This window comes from Danio rerio, chromosome 4, assembly GCF_052040795.2.
Source record: "Danio rerio strain M-AB ecotype USA chromosome 4, GRCz13ab, whole genome shotgun sequence".
NCBI classification, from domain to species: domain Eukaryota; kingdom Metazoa; phylum Chordata; class Actinopteri; order Cypriniformes; family Danionidae; genus Danio; species Danio rerio.
Window position 1 is genome coordinate 70,525,001 of NC_141024.2, and position 14,425 is coordinate 70,539,425.

The window sequence follows — 14,425 nt, forward strand, 5'->3', positions numbered from 1 at the left end:
ATTTTATTTATTAAAAAGAATTAAAAATGTATTTATTCATTTATTTCAAATTCATTTAATAAATTTTTGTTTATTTATATATTTTCATTCATTTTTTATTTATTCAAATAATTAATTAATTTATTTATTATTTTAATTTAATTTAATTATTTTTTTATTTATTTAAAAATAATTAAATATTTATTTATTAATTTATTTTAAATTAATTTATAATTTTTTATTTATTTATATATTTTCATTAATTTTTATTTATTTACATTTAATTAATTAATTTATTTTTATTTATTTACATTTTATTTATTTTTTATTGTAATTTATTATATTTTATTTGTTTATTATAATTTTATTGTTTTTATTTATTTTCAATGTATAATTATTATGTTTAAAAACCAAAACATTTTTCACTTATTTTTTAGTCCAAAGAGAATTGAACTATTGTTTTTTTTTTTTAATATTATAATTTTGTGTCGTATCATTTGGTTACTGAGCAGCAATAAACAACACTCTAAAATATAAGGATTCATTTGATTTTTCTAATCTAGCAGTGTTTTGAAATTAATGAATGCATAATAATCGTGACAACCGTGATAATTCCTCAGACTATAATCGCACAACCAAAATCTATAATCGTTGGATCCCTAGTTCCAGCAAAATTTGCCTCTAGGAGTAATTTTATTCTGCTCCGGAAAAATATTACGAATATGTTTGTTAGTACATTTTCAATCAGTCAACTCAACACCTTCTAAATGAAATTTTGGGTTTAGAACAGATAGAGCTGGCCCATAGCCAGAGGGGTTTTGGGTGGTTCGAAAGAATTATCATAATTATTATAAATTGTGGAAATAACCCATCAAAGGTTTTAAGAAAACGCACAATATGACATAAGTGAAGTCAACTTTCACTATTGACCGACTTGTTAAAAAAGACATTGTACAAGTAGCCTAACTTTTCATTTAAATTACGAACCTTGTTCTTGAGAGAGAAAAACTGACCAATAAAAAGATCCCAAGCACCAAAAGCAGCCTATTAAAGTCAATTTTAATACTAATTAGGCTGTGCAAATCCAAAATCAAACTGAAAGTTCTCAGGAGTTGCTTAAATAATGTGTCGGTGCTCTTTATGTAAGGGATTCATCAGAATAAACATCAAAAACAGTCAAAAAATGTGGAAAAAAAAATAAAAGGCCTTTATTGACATGGCTGTTTCTTAAAACTGCGGCTACATCAGGTTACCCTGATGAAGTCAAGTGTTATCAAAACGTGTAGGCGCAGTTTTAAGAACCTCAAGAAAGACTTGATAATATTTTTTCCACATTTTTTCGAGTGCCTTAAGACTGCCTTTTGCTGTTTATACTAATTTACTGGTTGTTGTTAGATGAATTTTCAAGAGAGGCTAGAAGACAATCGTGAAGCTCTATATTTAGATTTGTTAATTATGAATCTTTAGGAAATATTTACATTTGTAGGTACATCGAAAATGGAGGACGCAAAAAGCTAATCCAACTAAAAATAGTGCTTAAAATGCCACTTGTTAGAGTATTTAAACATCATAATTAAACCGAAAATGAGGTAAATAACTGCAAAAAAGTCCATATTTTGAGAAAAGAGAACCACCCCTTTTCATAATTTTTACAGGGATAGAATTAATAACTCAATTAAATTATTTAACGTTAAACAGTATTGCGAAATTCAATTGTCAAAAAGTTTAAAAGATGATTAACGTCTCTATTAAACCAATTTACTTAAATTAAATCTTTAGTTTTCAGGCTATATTACCATTATACCAAATAAAGGAGGTGTGAGGAGAAAATTTGAGACAGTATGTTTCTTGTTTTCTCAAATATGGTTTTGAGTTCGAGTGATTCGAAATAGTGAATCATTTAGTAAACATTTGACTCAATTGACTCAGCTCCGTTTTTCCTCATCTCCACTCGCCAGTGACTGAATTCATGTTCATGTTTACTGTCAGATTAACGACACACCGGGAGAAACGGGACGCGCCTTTTCTGTTACACACGTGTGTTTTATAGTCGCTGATATAGTTAGTTTAATCTTAAAGTTCTTAAACTAATAACTCTGAATGTTTGGTGTTTAAACCTAAGAACATAATAGCACAAACCTTTTGTTGAGCTGCACATTCAGGAGCGCGGCGCGGCGTTATGACATCACACACCAATACCAAATTAAAAGTCCGGTGCTATAAAGAAACCAGTACTAAATTTTGCTATTGCAGAGAACAACTTCATTAACCATTTAACTTATTAAAAGTTATTGGAACATAAACTGCGGAGTAGGGTGCCTAGAAATCACACTTTTTAAAATACAAAACCAGGATTTAACTAAATAGTTTAACACTACATGTAGATCCTCGCTAATAAAACTGACAATAAACTTCAAATTCAAAGATTGTACTCACACAAACACACAAGTTAAATCTCCAAATTTACAGTAAATAATTTTGGTGACGCAGTCGCACAGTGGGTAGCATAATCGCCTCACAGCACGGTCGCTGGTTCAAGACTCGGCTGGGTCAGTGTGGAGTCCCCCGAGTTGGCATGGGTTATTTCTCTGCTCCGGTTTCCCCTACAGTCCAAACACATGCGCTATAGGTGAATTGGGTAAGCTATATTGTCTATGTATGTGTGTGAATGAGTGTGTATGGATGTTTCCAAGATGGGTCGCGGCTGGAAGGCTGGATGTAAAACATGTGCTGGATAAGTTGGCGGTTCATTCCACTGTGGCGACCCCGGATTAATAAAGGGACTAAGCCGAAAATGAATGAATGAATGAGTAAATAATTTTTGAAGGTGATCTAAAGTTAAAGGATGTAACTTTTGGTCAATTGTTTGAAATCATCAGGTTTACCAGAACTGAAAGAAGAGTAAGAGGGGATTTTCAGGTTTTTCACATGGGAGTTGGGCATAAAGCACTGTGTGAGCTATTATCCCATATAAATAAATAGAAAATGCTTAACTCTATGCTGGAAAACTCAGTTATAATGTCTTCCATGCTTTTTTGTTGCATTTACAGTTTTGACCATCAGGTGTCCCTATAATTTCCTGTTTGTATATCCTCTGACTTTTATTTTGGCGTTGGTGTGTGACGTCATAAAGCGGCGCCGAGCTCCGGTAGCTAAGGTTCAACAAGGGGTTGAATGAAATATGTAGAAGCACTGTTCATGCGTGTTTCCTCGTCGGTTAGTAACGCTATATTACTACATTTTTTGCTTTACATTTTTTAAAGTTTAATACATCAGCACAAGTATTCAGCCAATGTCATTTGATTTGATAGATATTATTAATTCACGATTAATACTATGCTTTATCTAGCATTCATTTAAACGCTTTAAAATGTAACTGTTCCCTGTATCGTGAATCTGTTTGTAGAGATGAAAAAACGGAGCTTTACAAACTCCGAGTCATTTGAATCAAATGTTTCTTGAACTGATTCAGTTTTTTGAAGCGCGCGAATCACTGCGCGCTGACGTCATCCGCTGGTCTAAACAGTGGAAATGAAACGAAACAACAAACACCTGAGGTGTTTTTATAAACCAACTGCATCGTGAAAGAGTAATATTGAACACAAAATAGTGTGTATGCATAGTTTGTATTCTCTTATAAATTTCTAGAGCTGGTTTTGTTTGTTTTTTATCTACTCAGGTGATTTAACTATCGTCTCTCAGTCTGAGTCCCTCAGCAGTGCACTTATTAGTGAACTAGAGAGATGATTGAGACGCAGATTGAGTGTGTATTTCTTTTATTTCTGTTTGTTGTTCTCATTTTTAACTGTGTCCAAACACAGAGGAAAAACTCCTGCTGAAGTGACTGATCTCCACACTGTTATAAAGATGGCGTTTATTAAAGAGGAGAGTGAAGACCTGAAGATTGAAGACACATTCTCAGTGAAACATGAGGATCCAGAGGAGCAAACAGGTTGGGTTTCTTTCTTAAATCTATTTTTTTTTTTTACATTTCTTGCTTGCGCAACTTCTGTCAAAGAGAAATAGATTTAAAAGCAGTATAACAACGGTGGAGTTCACTGTAAATACAATGTTACGATCACAAAGAAGAAACAAAAAACTGTTTGCACAAACTCAGAAGCGTTTCGAGTCCTGAAACTTGCAGGATGTTTTATATCAGGATGTGGGAAAATTACATTTCTAATTTCCTGAATATTTTAATAAAAACTCCTTGCAGAAAGTGCCATTATGGCCATATTCAGGCAATTGACCCTTCGCTCAGCCCCGCCCTCCTTAGTTACTGTTGCTACGCCTGTCAAGCTTTCGTGCCTGGCTCGTCTATTACAATGTGTAAGCCCCAGTGTCAGACGTTGCCAAGGATATAATTTTTGGCAAACAGGTGAGATATCCGAGAAAGCCAGCCAAAAAAGGACTGCAGTATGCGTTACAGGGGTATATTCAGGACATAATAGGCAACCGATTAGAGAATAAAAATCAAAATTGAAGCTTGGTTAGCCTAGCCGCCTCATGCTGAACATTCACCAGCTTAGTTCATGCACAGCAAAAGAGGTGACATTTAAAAATAATCTAATAATACCAAATTAAACCGTGATTTCTCTATTTTTAACCAAAAAGCCTGAAAGACTATTGTTTTGCAATGAAATATAGCGTTACTAACCGACGAGGAACTACGCATGGACAGTTCTTCTACATAATTCAATCATAGAAAGAGCAGCCAGAAAGAGGAAACTGATGGATTTGTGCTGAATATTAGCATCATTGACTATAACAATGTACAGCACCTATATCTGTCAGTATGTTTGTGTGCTCTTCATCCTGTTTTTATTTTAATTTGCAGTTCAGTGGAAGAAATAAATACATTAAAATGCAAATCAAAGTACAAATAGCAGAAGTGAACAAATAGATTTTCCCTACCAGCAAATATTAATCAGACACCAAATATAAGAGCAGACACTAACCTGCAAAAACGTCATCACTAATGACTAAATCTCCAAAAGACAGATGAAAACATTGGTGAGTTGTAGCTCTGACATGGACATGAGGGTTATAAATGACTGAAAAACAGCTGCGGGTGAAGTGTATTGATCGCAAGTGCTCCGATTGTGATCTTGGTTTTGTTCTGTTGATATGTATTTTCAAATATTCGTAGCTTAAAACAGATGGACATATGATCGCTATTAGCATGACTACTATAGCGAGGGCTTAAACGGAGCAGGGCTCATAATATCGAGCGGAAAAAAAGAAAAAGACAGCTGGGAAACAGAACCTGCTTTGTATTTTTGTAGGAAACACAGTTTAGATCTGTTTAAGGTAAGAGGTGTGTGAGTTATTGCAGTTTATGACTGTGTCAGGAATATCGAAAACAAAACCAGCTTGTCTCAGCTCCTTTAGCGCACCTCACAGAGCTTGATCCACTCTGGCATTTCTCCTCTTGGGTTTTTGGTTTAGAAAAGGGAAAAAATTCCACCACCCCGTCCAAACTTTTAAGATACCGGGTATCAAATTTGCACAATTCATATGCACAACACTTTGGCTTGTTTCCCTCGCTCGAAAGCTTGACAGAGCTCCTGCGTGCAGCTACGCTTGCTAAGCCACGATTGGTGGGTGGCGATTTACGGGTGTGACTAAGCGAAGGGTCAGTTACATGATTTTCACAGTGGATGATCCTAGTGTGCCATCAGTCATACGTTTACATTTAGTCATACAGCAGATGCTTTTGTCCATTTAGCGATTCAACGAAGAGGCAATGCACACAAGAAGTTAGAGCTGCATGATTCTGGCTGAAATGAGAATCGCGATTATAAATAAAGAACACGATTTTCTCACGATTCTGTAGATGTAAAATAAATCTTAACATTAGTCGGCAATTAATTAATGTTTTTTCTCAAACATATGGTAAAACAACAATAATAATATGTGTAGGTCTACTGGTTTCTATAAATAATTCTATTCTATTTATAATAATTCTGATGTTGAATTATGTTTGAGATATAGGCCTATGCTTGCAATCTGTCATTGACAACATTATAAGACCATTTAATTCACTGGTAAAATCAACATTTTATAGGCTAGAGTAGTTATACGGACACTGTAAACATTTATTTTCATGCACAGCTGTGTGTTCGCAATGAAAGAAAAAACATCAAATGCTTGTCGCAATCATAACTCTAAAGCCTGGTTTATACTTCTGCGTCAAGTGACCGGCGTAACCCACGGCGCATGCAACGCCCGTAGCTGTGCATTTATACTTCTGCGCGCTGTCTCTGTCGGTCTGCATTAACACTTCCGAAACACTAGTGGGCAGTGAGGTGTAAATGTTCCTCTGTGTCGAGTTTCTTCGCTGCTGTTTTGCTTTTCCTGAACACTTCCGGGATGTACAAGTGGCTCAAACTCGCTCATTTCGAGGCAGGAACCGGCGGATGTGCAACAACTTTAACTATGAGGTAAACACAAAACAAAACTTTCCATCCGGAGCTCCTTCACGGGACTCCACACTTGTAAACAATCGCTCCATTGGGCTCGCGCCATTCGCACGGCTCTCGGTCCCGCCCAGACTCATCAGCGCTACCAAGCCGACCAATCACAGAGCTTGCGCTATGCATCGTTGCAACGTGTAGTTACATTTTTTTGAGAGGTGCACGTCAGTCGGCCACAGCGAAGGGCTATACTATGCAACTATAAATCAGCCTTAAAATGCAATACGATTATGTAAAAGATGTGCACGATTTCGGTTTCATTTTCACTGCCGTGTGCTGTTCATACTTCGCGCGCAGCTCTCAAACGATCTCTCTGTGCCACAAACTGAATATTATTTACAACTGTATTACCTGTTACTCACAGCTAGGGTTGTAACAATATACCGGTATGACGGTTTACCACGATTTGAACGTGCACGATTATCATACCATGAACAATTGCATATCAACGGTTTTAACCCTAAAGACCGAGACAGCTGCCCGCGGCTAAAAATAAGTATTGCTCTTAAATGTTTAATAACTTTTGATCCGCTGATCCGATTCATACAATTCAAAGATTGGCATAAAGAAGAGAATCTCAGCTTTCCAGTGCTGTATCACAAAACATCGACTTTCAGAGGCTCCGGAATCAGTGCGGTTACGTCATCAACATTTGACAACGCTGATTTGACAAAGAAACGCTCGTCACTGTGTCTCCGGACAAATCAGACACGATACATTGATGCATTGTCCCTCCTCCATGCCCAGATTGGTTCAAACTCGCTATATCACAACCAATAAGCATAGGTTTCACTTTTGTTTGTGGACCAAGCTTTTTGAACAACACGGAATGAGAGAAAGGCATACATTTATGCGCGGCTAAATAAAACGCAAAAAAAAAAAAGTTTTGCATGAAATAATTCTCATACTAAGTACTTTTGCATGCACAGCAGCACAGAAACATGACAAAACAGTGACACAGCAAAGACGAACTGCTGCTCTTGCTGTTTTCAAAAGACGCAAATGAAGATGCAGCTGTTTGTCTGCATTGCAGACAACCACATCCAAATCCATATCCACAGACAACCATATCCATGCTGGCACATAAAACCTAAGGATGTTCCATATTGAATCTAGTTTCGTTATGTAACTATTTATAGTATAGTAAATATTTATATCAATTTTTAACTGAGGATTTGCACCATGTTTATTTGGACTTTATTTGGACTTTGACACATTATTTATTATTTTCTTATTTTTATTTGTTCATTGTAAGTTGTGTTGTTTATAGTAACTAAAAATATATTATTTGGAAAAAGTCAAATTTGCTTCACTGTTCTATTATTTTGTAACATTTGTAACATACCGTATACCGTGAAACCGTCAAACCGTGGTATTGTTTTAGACGATTATCATACCGTGAAAAATTCATACCGTTACAACCCTACTCACAGCCTATGCAGGCTCTGTTCACTAAAGTAGACGCGCGCCTGCCCTCTCTGTGATAACAGCTCACGGTCAGCAGCTCACGTCATGTGTGATTTCCCGGTTGCGAATACAGCATTAAATGAAGACAAAGATGACATTTTTAGGTGAAATATACCTTACAAAAACATTAAATAACTCTTTCAACACCATTTGGAGGTGTCATGTCGCTAAGCAATGTATGTGAAACAATAAAAAGATTCATGCAGCTGCCTTTGCTTCTCTCCTGAACTTGAAAATATTGGCAGAATCGTAGAAATGCTGGATTAAGATCGTCTAGGGGAGGGGTGTCCAACCCTGTTCCTGCAGAGCTACCTTCCTGCAGATTTCAGTTGCTACCCATATCAAACACACCTGAACCAATTAATTAGGACCTGAACACCACGTGATAATTACAGGCAGGTGTGTTTGATATGGGTAGCAACTGAAATCTCCAGGAAGGTGGCTCTCCGGGAACAGGGTTGGCCACCCCTGATCTAGGGGGTCGAATCGAGATCGCAATCTTTTTTTGATTAATTTTGCACAAGAAGTGCTAGTTATACAAAGTAACTTGATTGTGCTCAGCGAATTTAGTGCTGCAGGGGGAGGGGGGTGGTGGAGAAAAGAAGGGTTTTGGTTTTATTCATCAGGGTTCAGGTGCTCTCTAAAAAGAAGGGGTTTTAGTTGTCGTTCGCAGTGGTGTAAAGAGTACTGAAAAATCATACTTAAGTTAAAGTACCTTGACCTGCCTAAAAATGTAGTGCGAGTAAAAGTATCTGTTGTAAATATTTCTCAAAGTATGAGTAAAAAGTAGACCTTTCAAAAGTACTCAAGAGTAGTGAGTATTACGCTGTTAAAAGCGAATGCATTTAAATGTAATTTGTTTAAACGTAACATTCTGTAGTGCATTTAGTTATTAGCCAGCAGGCACACGATGTCATAAGATTTTAATATTAGTTTAGATTAGGTTGTGTTAGAAAGTGACCAAAATCAAACGTCGAACCCACATCTTAAATCAACGTCATATTGACGTCAAATACTGACATTTATTCGTCAAAATCCAACATCTGATAGACATCATAGTGGTAACGTCCACAGAACGTCAAGCTATAACATCATTTAGACGTTGATATTCGGTTGATTTTAGGTTGGACATTGACATTAGGGTTAAGGTTTAAACTTCTAAACAGTCTTCGGGTCAATGCGTGTAAAAGATTTTGGACGTCTTCTTGGATACCTAATTCTTCCAAACAGTTTGCTGCGATTATAAAGTGCCTATGTCTTGGGGTAGTCCATTATGATGCGATTTTACCTTCTATGTGCGATTTGATTGGACGGGAATCACATGACTGATTTTTCCAATCCCAATAGAAAAGACAAAAATAAAGTAGTGACTGCAGATTAAAGGAAAGTAGTGGAGTAAAAGTACCGACCATGGCTTGTTTATATGCATATATTATTACGGTGTAATGTCTCGGCTGTGCGCTAGTGACGTTTTTCTGTAAATCAATAGTGTTCAGCTGTGCGTCCAGCTCCGCCTTTTGGTACCCTTTTGTTGTGCTAGGTACCCTTTACAAAGGGTACCCAAAAAGTGCTAGTATACGTTTCACGTTTTGGTACTTTTTGACAGTGGAAAAGGTCATAATACCGAACCACACCGTACCATTCAGTGGAAACGGGCCATAACAGAGAGATACATGAACTGTACCTTTGTGTGTCAAACAAAAGAGACAAGGTGAGGCAAGGTGGGGGGTCCAGAGGACTGGAATTGAGAACCAATGTTCTGGACAAGTGTTCTTTAACCCTGTTACTGGATGTCTCCCTTATTTATACCCATTAATTTCAGGTTTCTTCTAATGTTTTGATGAGAATGCTCTCATGTTTAAGTAGTTTTGTGGACTCAAAAGTAAAGACATGGAGACTCTCGTTTCTTTAAGCAGGATTCTTTATTGGCAACTCGCCATTGCTACAGTCATGGAGAAGTCTTATGCTGCGTTCACACCAGACACAGGAGAAGCATCAAGCGCGAGTGACTAACTTGTTAAGTCAATGCAAAAACGCAAATAGACATCCTGCAGTGCGATTCGCACGAATGAGACAGCACGAATGAATAGGCGCGAGTTGAGCATTTTACACAAATGACCCGCTTAACACGTGCATCGTTTAAGTTTGAAAATTTGAACTTCAGTGGACATTTGCGCCACCTTAACCAATCAGGAGCATCCTCTTGTAGGGGCATTCTTATGATGTAGTGCCTGTTGCTAGTGTCCCAGGGGGATATCCTCTTGCCGACACCAGACAACAGTTCATCAAACTGGGCTTGGCTCAGTCGAAAGCACTGCTGAAAGCTTCCATCATCCAGGTTAAATTTCTGAAGGAGTTTATGAACTCTCAGAGCTGGGTGCACCTCTGAAAGGGTCTAGTGTACTCCGACATGGCTCCAAATGAATCAATGCTGTCTTCATAAAGCACATAAACACAGTTTTCCTCTCTACAAAATCTATGTTTACCAACCATTTAGCAACGAAGCCCAGACAGAAGCCATGCCCATGACCTGAATCCACTTCTATTGTTCATTGAGTTTGACGCGCAAATGAAGCGAGTGAACTCAAAATGTTCACGTGTATATTTACACGCGAATAGCACGACTTATCCGTGCTTGCCGCGTTTGGTGTGAACACAGCATTAAGAGTAGCCTGAGCAAAATCCTAAAGATGTCTATAACTTAAATACCTCTGTCGAGGATACTTAGTGCAGTGTTGGACTAAATTGTATAAACGTTTTAGGGGGTTGTGATGCAAAGAGCTGGAGACGAAGCAATGACGTACAGGAATTAGCCTGACAATGGACTCGCCCTGTGCTGATCCCTTAAACATAACAGTATTCAAATAAATAGATGCTGCTAATCCTATCAGCCTAGCAGTATTGCCCTGAACTTCATAGAGACAAAGTCACAGTCCTTATAATCAGAAATGCATGAACGCAGTAGGTTAATGTCTCAGAGATTTGGCCTGGTAGACTCAAACTTTGTTCGAATGTCATCACCTCGAAACCTCGCCTCGAAACCTTTCCATTATATAGAAAATGTGTAGTGCTGGTGTGCCTCCAGGAGTAAGGTTGGGAAATGTTGTTCTAGACATTACCTCCAAGTAGGAAGCTGAAAAAAATATACATCTTTGAGTTGTATGTAACGTAGATTTAAAGTCGCAATGCAATCGAAATGTCTTCAAATACTTATATGTATATAGTAGTGTTTGTTACAAACAATGTATCTGTGCACTTCATCATTTTCATAATAATAATAATAATAATAATCTTCTATCAAATATTGTAACCTTCTCCCACCCTCCAAATGACTTCACTTCTGGCCACATGGAATGTCTTTAGGGCTTTGCTCTTGTCTATTCATTCAATTTAATTTTGTTAGAATTACCCATCTACCAACTATCCAATCAGTTCCCAAAGCCCTTTTTTTATTGTAGGTCCATATAAATCAGATGTTAAGTTAAATTAAGTCGTGATATGGAAAAAAAAGAACAATCTTCTGTTTCATGGTGACTTTAAGCCATGAATGAAACATGTTTGAGAATTGATCTTTAACAAGCCAGCTATCCTGTGTCAAGGGGTTTTGGTAACTATCAGCCTTTGTGTGTCCTAAAAAAGCAATGAGTTTAAAATGTTAAAACATTTTAAGATTATATCTAACGCCTCTTTGTACCTGTAAGACCTTGCATGTGTAACCCTGCCGGTCCTACGCCACCCAACCTGATCAGAGCTGGCATTGAACCATCGACCTTCTGCATGGGAGTCGGTTGCTCTACCAAGGAGGCTAAAGACCATAGCCTCTAGCGTCTGTCGCTAGAACACCTTTAGAGGTCAGAGGAGTGAGGTTTACCTGCACAGCACTCACTAGCTGGCCTCCGTTACACTTACCCCCCTAAACCTCACTCCCATCCGGGTCACGGCACCAATGTAACCCTGCCGGTCCTACGCCACCCAACCTGATCCGAGCTGGCATCGGACCGGCGACCTTCCGCATGGGAGTCGGTTGCTCTACCAAGGAGGCTAAAGACCATGGCCTCTGGCGTCTGTCGCTAGAGCACCTTTAGAGGTCAGATGAGTGAGGTTTACCTGCACAGCACTCACTAGCTGGCCTCCGTTACACATGCAGTTGTTGGTTTTGATTGTCAATTTCTTTTAATCATATTCCACGTTACTTTGTACCTTTTAAATCGGGGTTCTTGAGTTTACCAGCTTATTCAGTCTTGATAGACGATGGTAAACAAACTTGCTGTCCTCGAGGGAGGCTTGAGGGTTCAACTTCAGCTGATAGTTCAAATCCCCCTATGAGCGCTTCTGGCGAGACAGATTGAGCAAATAGGAGGACAAGGGGAGGTTGACAAGAATTGTGAACTTATATACACGCATGATAATAATAACCTACTTTGTGAACAATATTTAACATACTATTTTTTTTCTCGTTAGAGCTGATGGTGCTCAAAGAAGAGTTTCAAGATCTTAATGAAATGGAAGAGAGTCAGTGTGAGAGACACCAAGATTTAACGACTGATGAAAAATCAACGCCAAAGAAGAGTTTACCGCATAAAAGAGTTCAGAAAAACAATTTTACCTGCTGCGTTTGCGGAAAGTGTTTTTCCCAAAGACACAACCTTAAAGTCCATATGAGAATTCACACCGGAGACAAGCTTTTCACATGTGATCAGTGTGGCAAGAGTTTCACTCAAAAGTCAAAAATCGACGTCCACATGAGAGTTCACACCAGTGAGAGACCTTACTCGTGTCCTCAGTGTGCAAAGGGTTTCCGTCAAAAACAGCACCTTAAACTCCACATGAGGATTCACAGCGGAGAGAAGCCATTTCCCTGCAATCAGTGTGGGAAGAGATTCAATCAACTACAAGCACTTCAAAGCCACTTTACAATTCACTCCGGAGAGAGACCTTATGCCTGCACTCAGTGTGAGAAGAGTTTCCGTCAAAGACCGTCCCTTGAAAAACACCTAAAGGTTCACTCCAGAGAGAAGCCATTCACCTGCTCTCAGTGTGGAAATGGTTTTACCCAAAAGGAGCGTCTTCAGAACCACATGAGGATTCACACCGGAGAGAAGCCTTTCGCTTGCCCTCACTGCGAAAAGACTTTTGCTCATAGAAGCAACCTTTACTTCCACGTGAGGACTCACAGTGGAGAGAAGCCTTTCGTCTGCACACACTGCGGCAAATCCTTTAGATGTAAAAACTCTCTTGTTGGCCACATGAGGACTCACACCGGAGAGAAGCCGTTTGCGTGTGATCAGTGTGGAAAGAGTTTCTCGAGAGAGTTCAACCTTAAGTGTCACATGAGCAATCACACTGGAGAGAAGCCGTATACTTGTGGTCAGTGTGGAAAGAGTTTCGTGCGTAAAGACTCTCTTAATAGGCACGAATTGATCCACTCTAAAGGTATTAATTGTCATCATTGTGGAAAGAGTTTCAATCATAAGACCAGCTTCAAATCTCACATGAGGCTCCACTCTGGAGAACAAGGCTGAGGGTCCAAAATCTTTGCTGAAGTACTTCTATAAATAATCAATTGAGTAAAACCATTCTAGCGACAGCTACCTTTCTTGTAATGATTTTACTAGGTATACATACTTAATTCCATGGTCTGTTAAAATTCTTGATTCTGATTTGCTTGAAGGTGTGCAATAAAATCATGTAAAACCCTGATCAGATCACACAAATTTCTCACGATTTCACCACGACTTCCTTGACGTAGGGCAGGGATCACAAATCTTGTTCCTGGAGGTCTAATCTAACCTAATCAAACACACCTAAACAAGCTAATCAAGGTCTTACTAGGTATACTTGAAACACCCAAGCAGGTGTGTTGAGGCAAGTTGGACCTAAACCCTGCAAGGCACCGGACCTCCAGGAATGAGATGGGTGACCCCTGACTAAGGGTGTCGTGGGGATTTGTAAACGACAAATGGGTGTCGTGACCCAAGATTCAATTGCTTCTTCTTGCGTAATGTGGCATAGTTCACGACAACCAATTCCACGCCTGCTACGCCTTACGGCACCACACCAGAAACTCTACCTTGTATATTTTTTTCACGTCGAGCTCCATCACATAGACGACACTGTACAACAGGAGCACAAAATTTCTTGGTTCACGTTTGCCTCACAGCTAGAAGGTCGCTGGTTTTAGCCTCGACTTGGCCAGTTGGCATTTCTGTGTGGAGTCTGCCTTTTCTCCCCATTTTCGCATGGGTTTCTTCCGGGTGCTCCGGTTTTCCCCACAAGTCCAAAGACATGTGGTACAGGTGAATTGGGAATGCTAAAAAATTGACCGTAGTGTACGAGTGTGTGTGTGAATGAGTGTATAAGGAGGTTTCCCAGTGATAAGTTGCGGCTGGAAGGGCATCTGCTGTGGAGAACATATGCTGAATAGGTTGGCGGTTCATTCCGTTGTGGCGACCCCAGATTAATAAGGTCAGAGTCCTGGCTGTCCTGTTGGCATTTCTGTGTGG

The 14,425-nt window shown here is 38.8% G+C and overlaps 2 protein-coding genes across 5 annotated transcripts in view; one reads left to right on the forward strand and one right to left on the reverse strand.

Moving 5' to 3' along the window:
* The window catches only part of si:ch73-266f23.3, a 17,428-nt gene extending 15,268 nt beyond the window's left edge, over positions 1-2,160 (reverse strand). For all 3 annotated transcript variants that reach the window (XR_015481686.1, XR_015481685.1, NM_001328033.2), the window contains exon 1: positions 2,119-2,160. Coding sequence is in view for 1 of the 3 variants with exons in the window: in NM_001328033.2 (NP_001314962.2) it covers positions 2,119-2,137 (19 nt within the window). In the remaining 2 variants the exon portion in view is untranslated. The remainder of the gene's footprint in view (positions 1-2,118) is intronic.
* Positions 2,161-3,133: 973 nt separating this feature from the next.
* On the forward strand, positions 3,134-13,622 carry znf989 (zinc finger protein 989). Of its 2 annotated transcripts, none has more exons than XM_087246744.1 (3): positions 3,134-3,588; positions 3,801-3,931; positions 12,384-13,622. In XM_087246744.1, exons 2-3 carry the CDS (start codon positions 3,847-3,849, stop codon positions 13,442-13,444), a joined length of 1,146 nt encoding a protein of 381 aa, XP_087102870.1. In that variant the 5' UTR covers positions 3,134-3,588; positions 3,801-3,846; the 3' UTR covers positions 13,445-13,622.
* Positions 13,623-14,425: the final 803 nt, after the last annotated feature.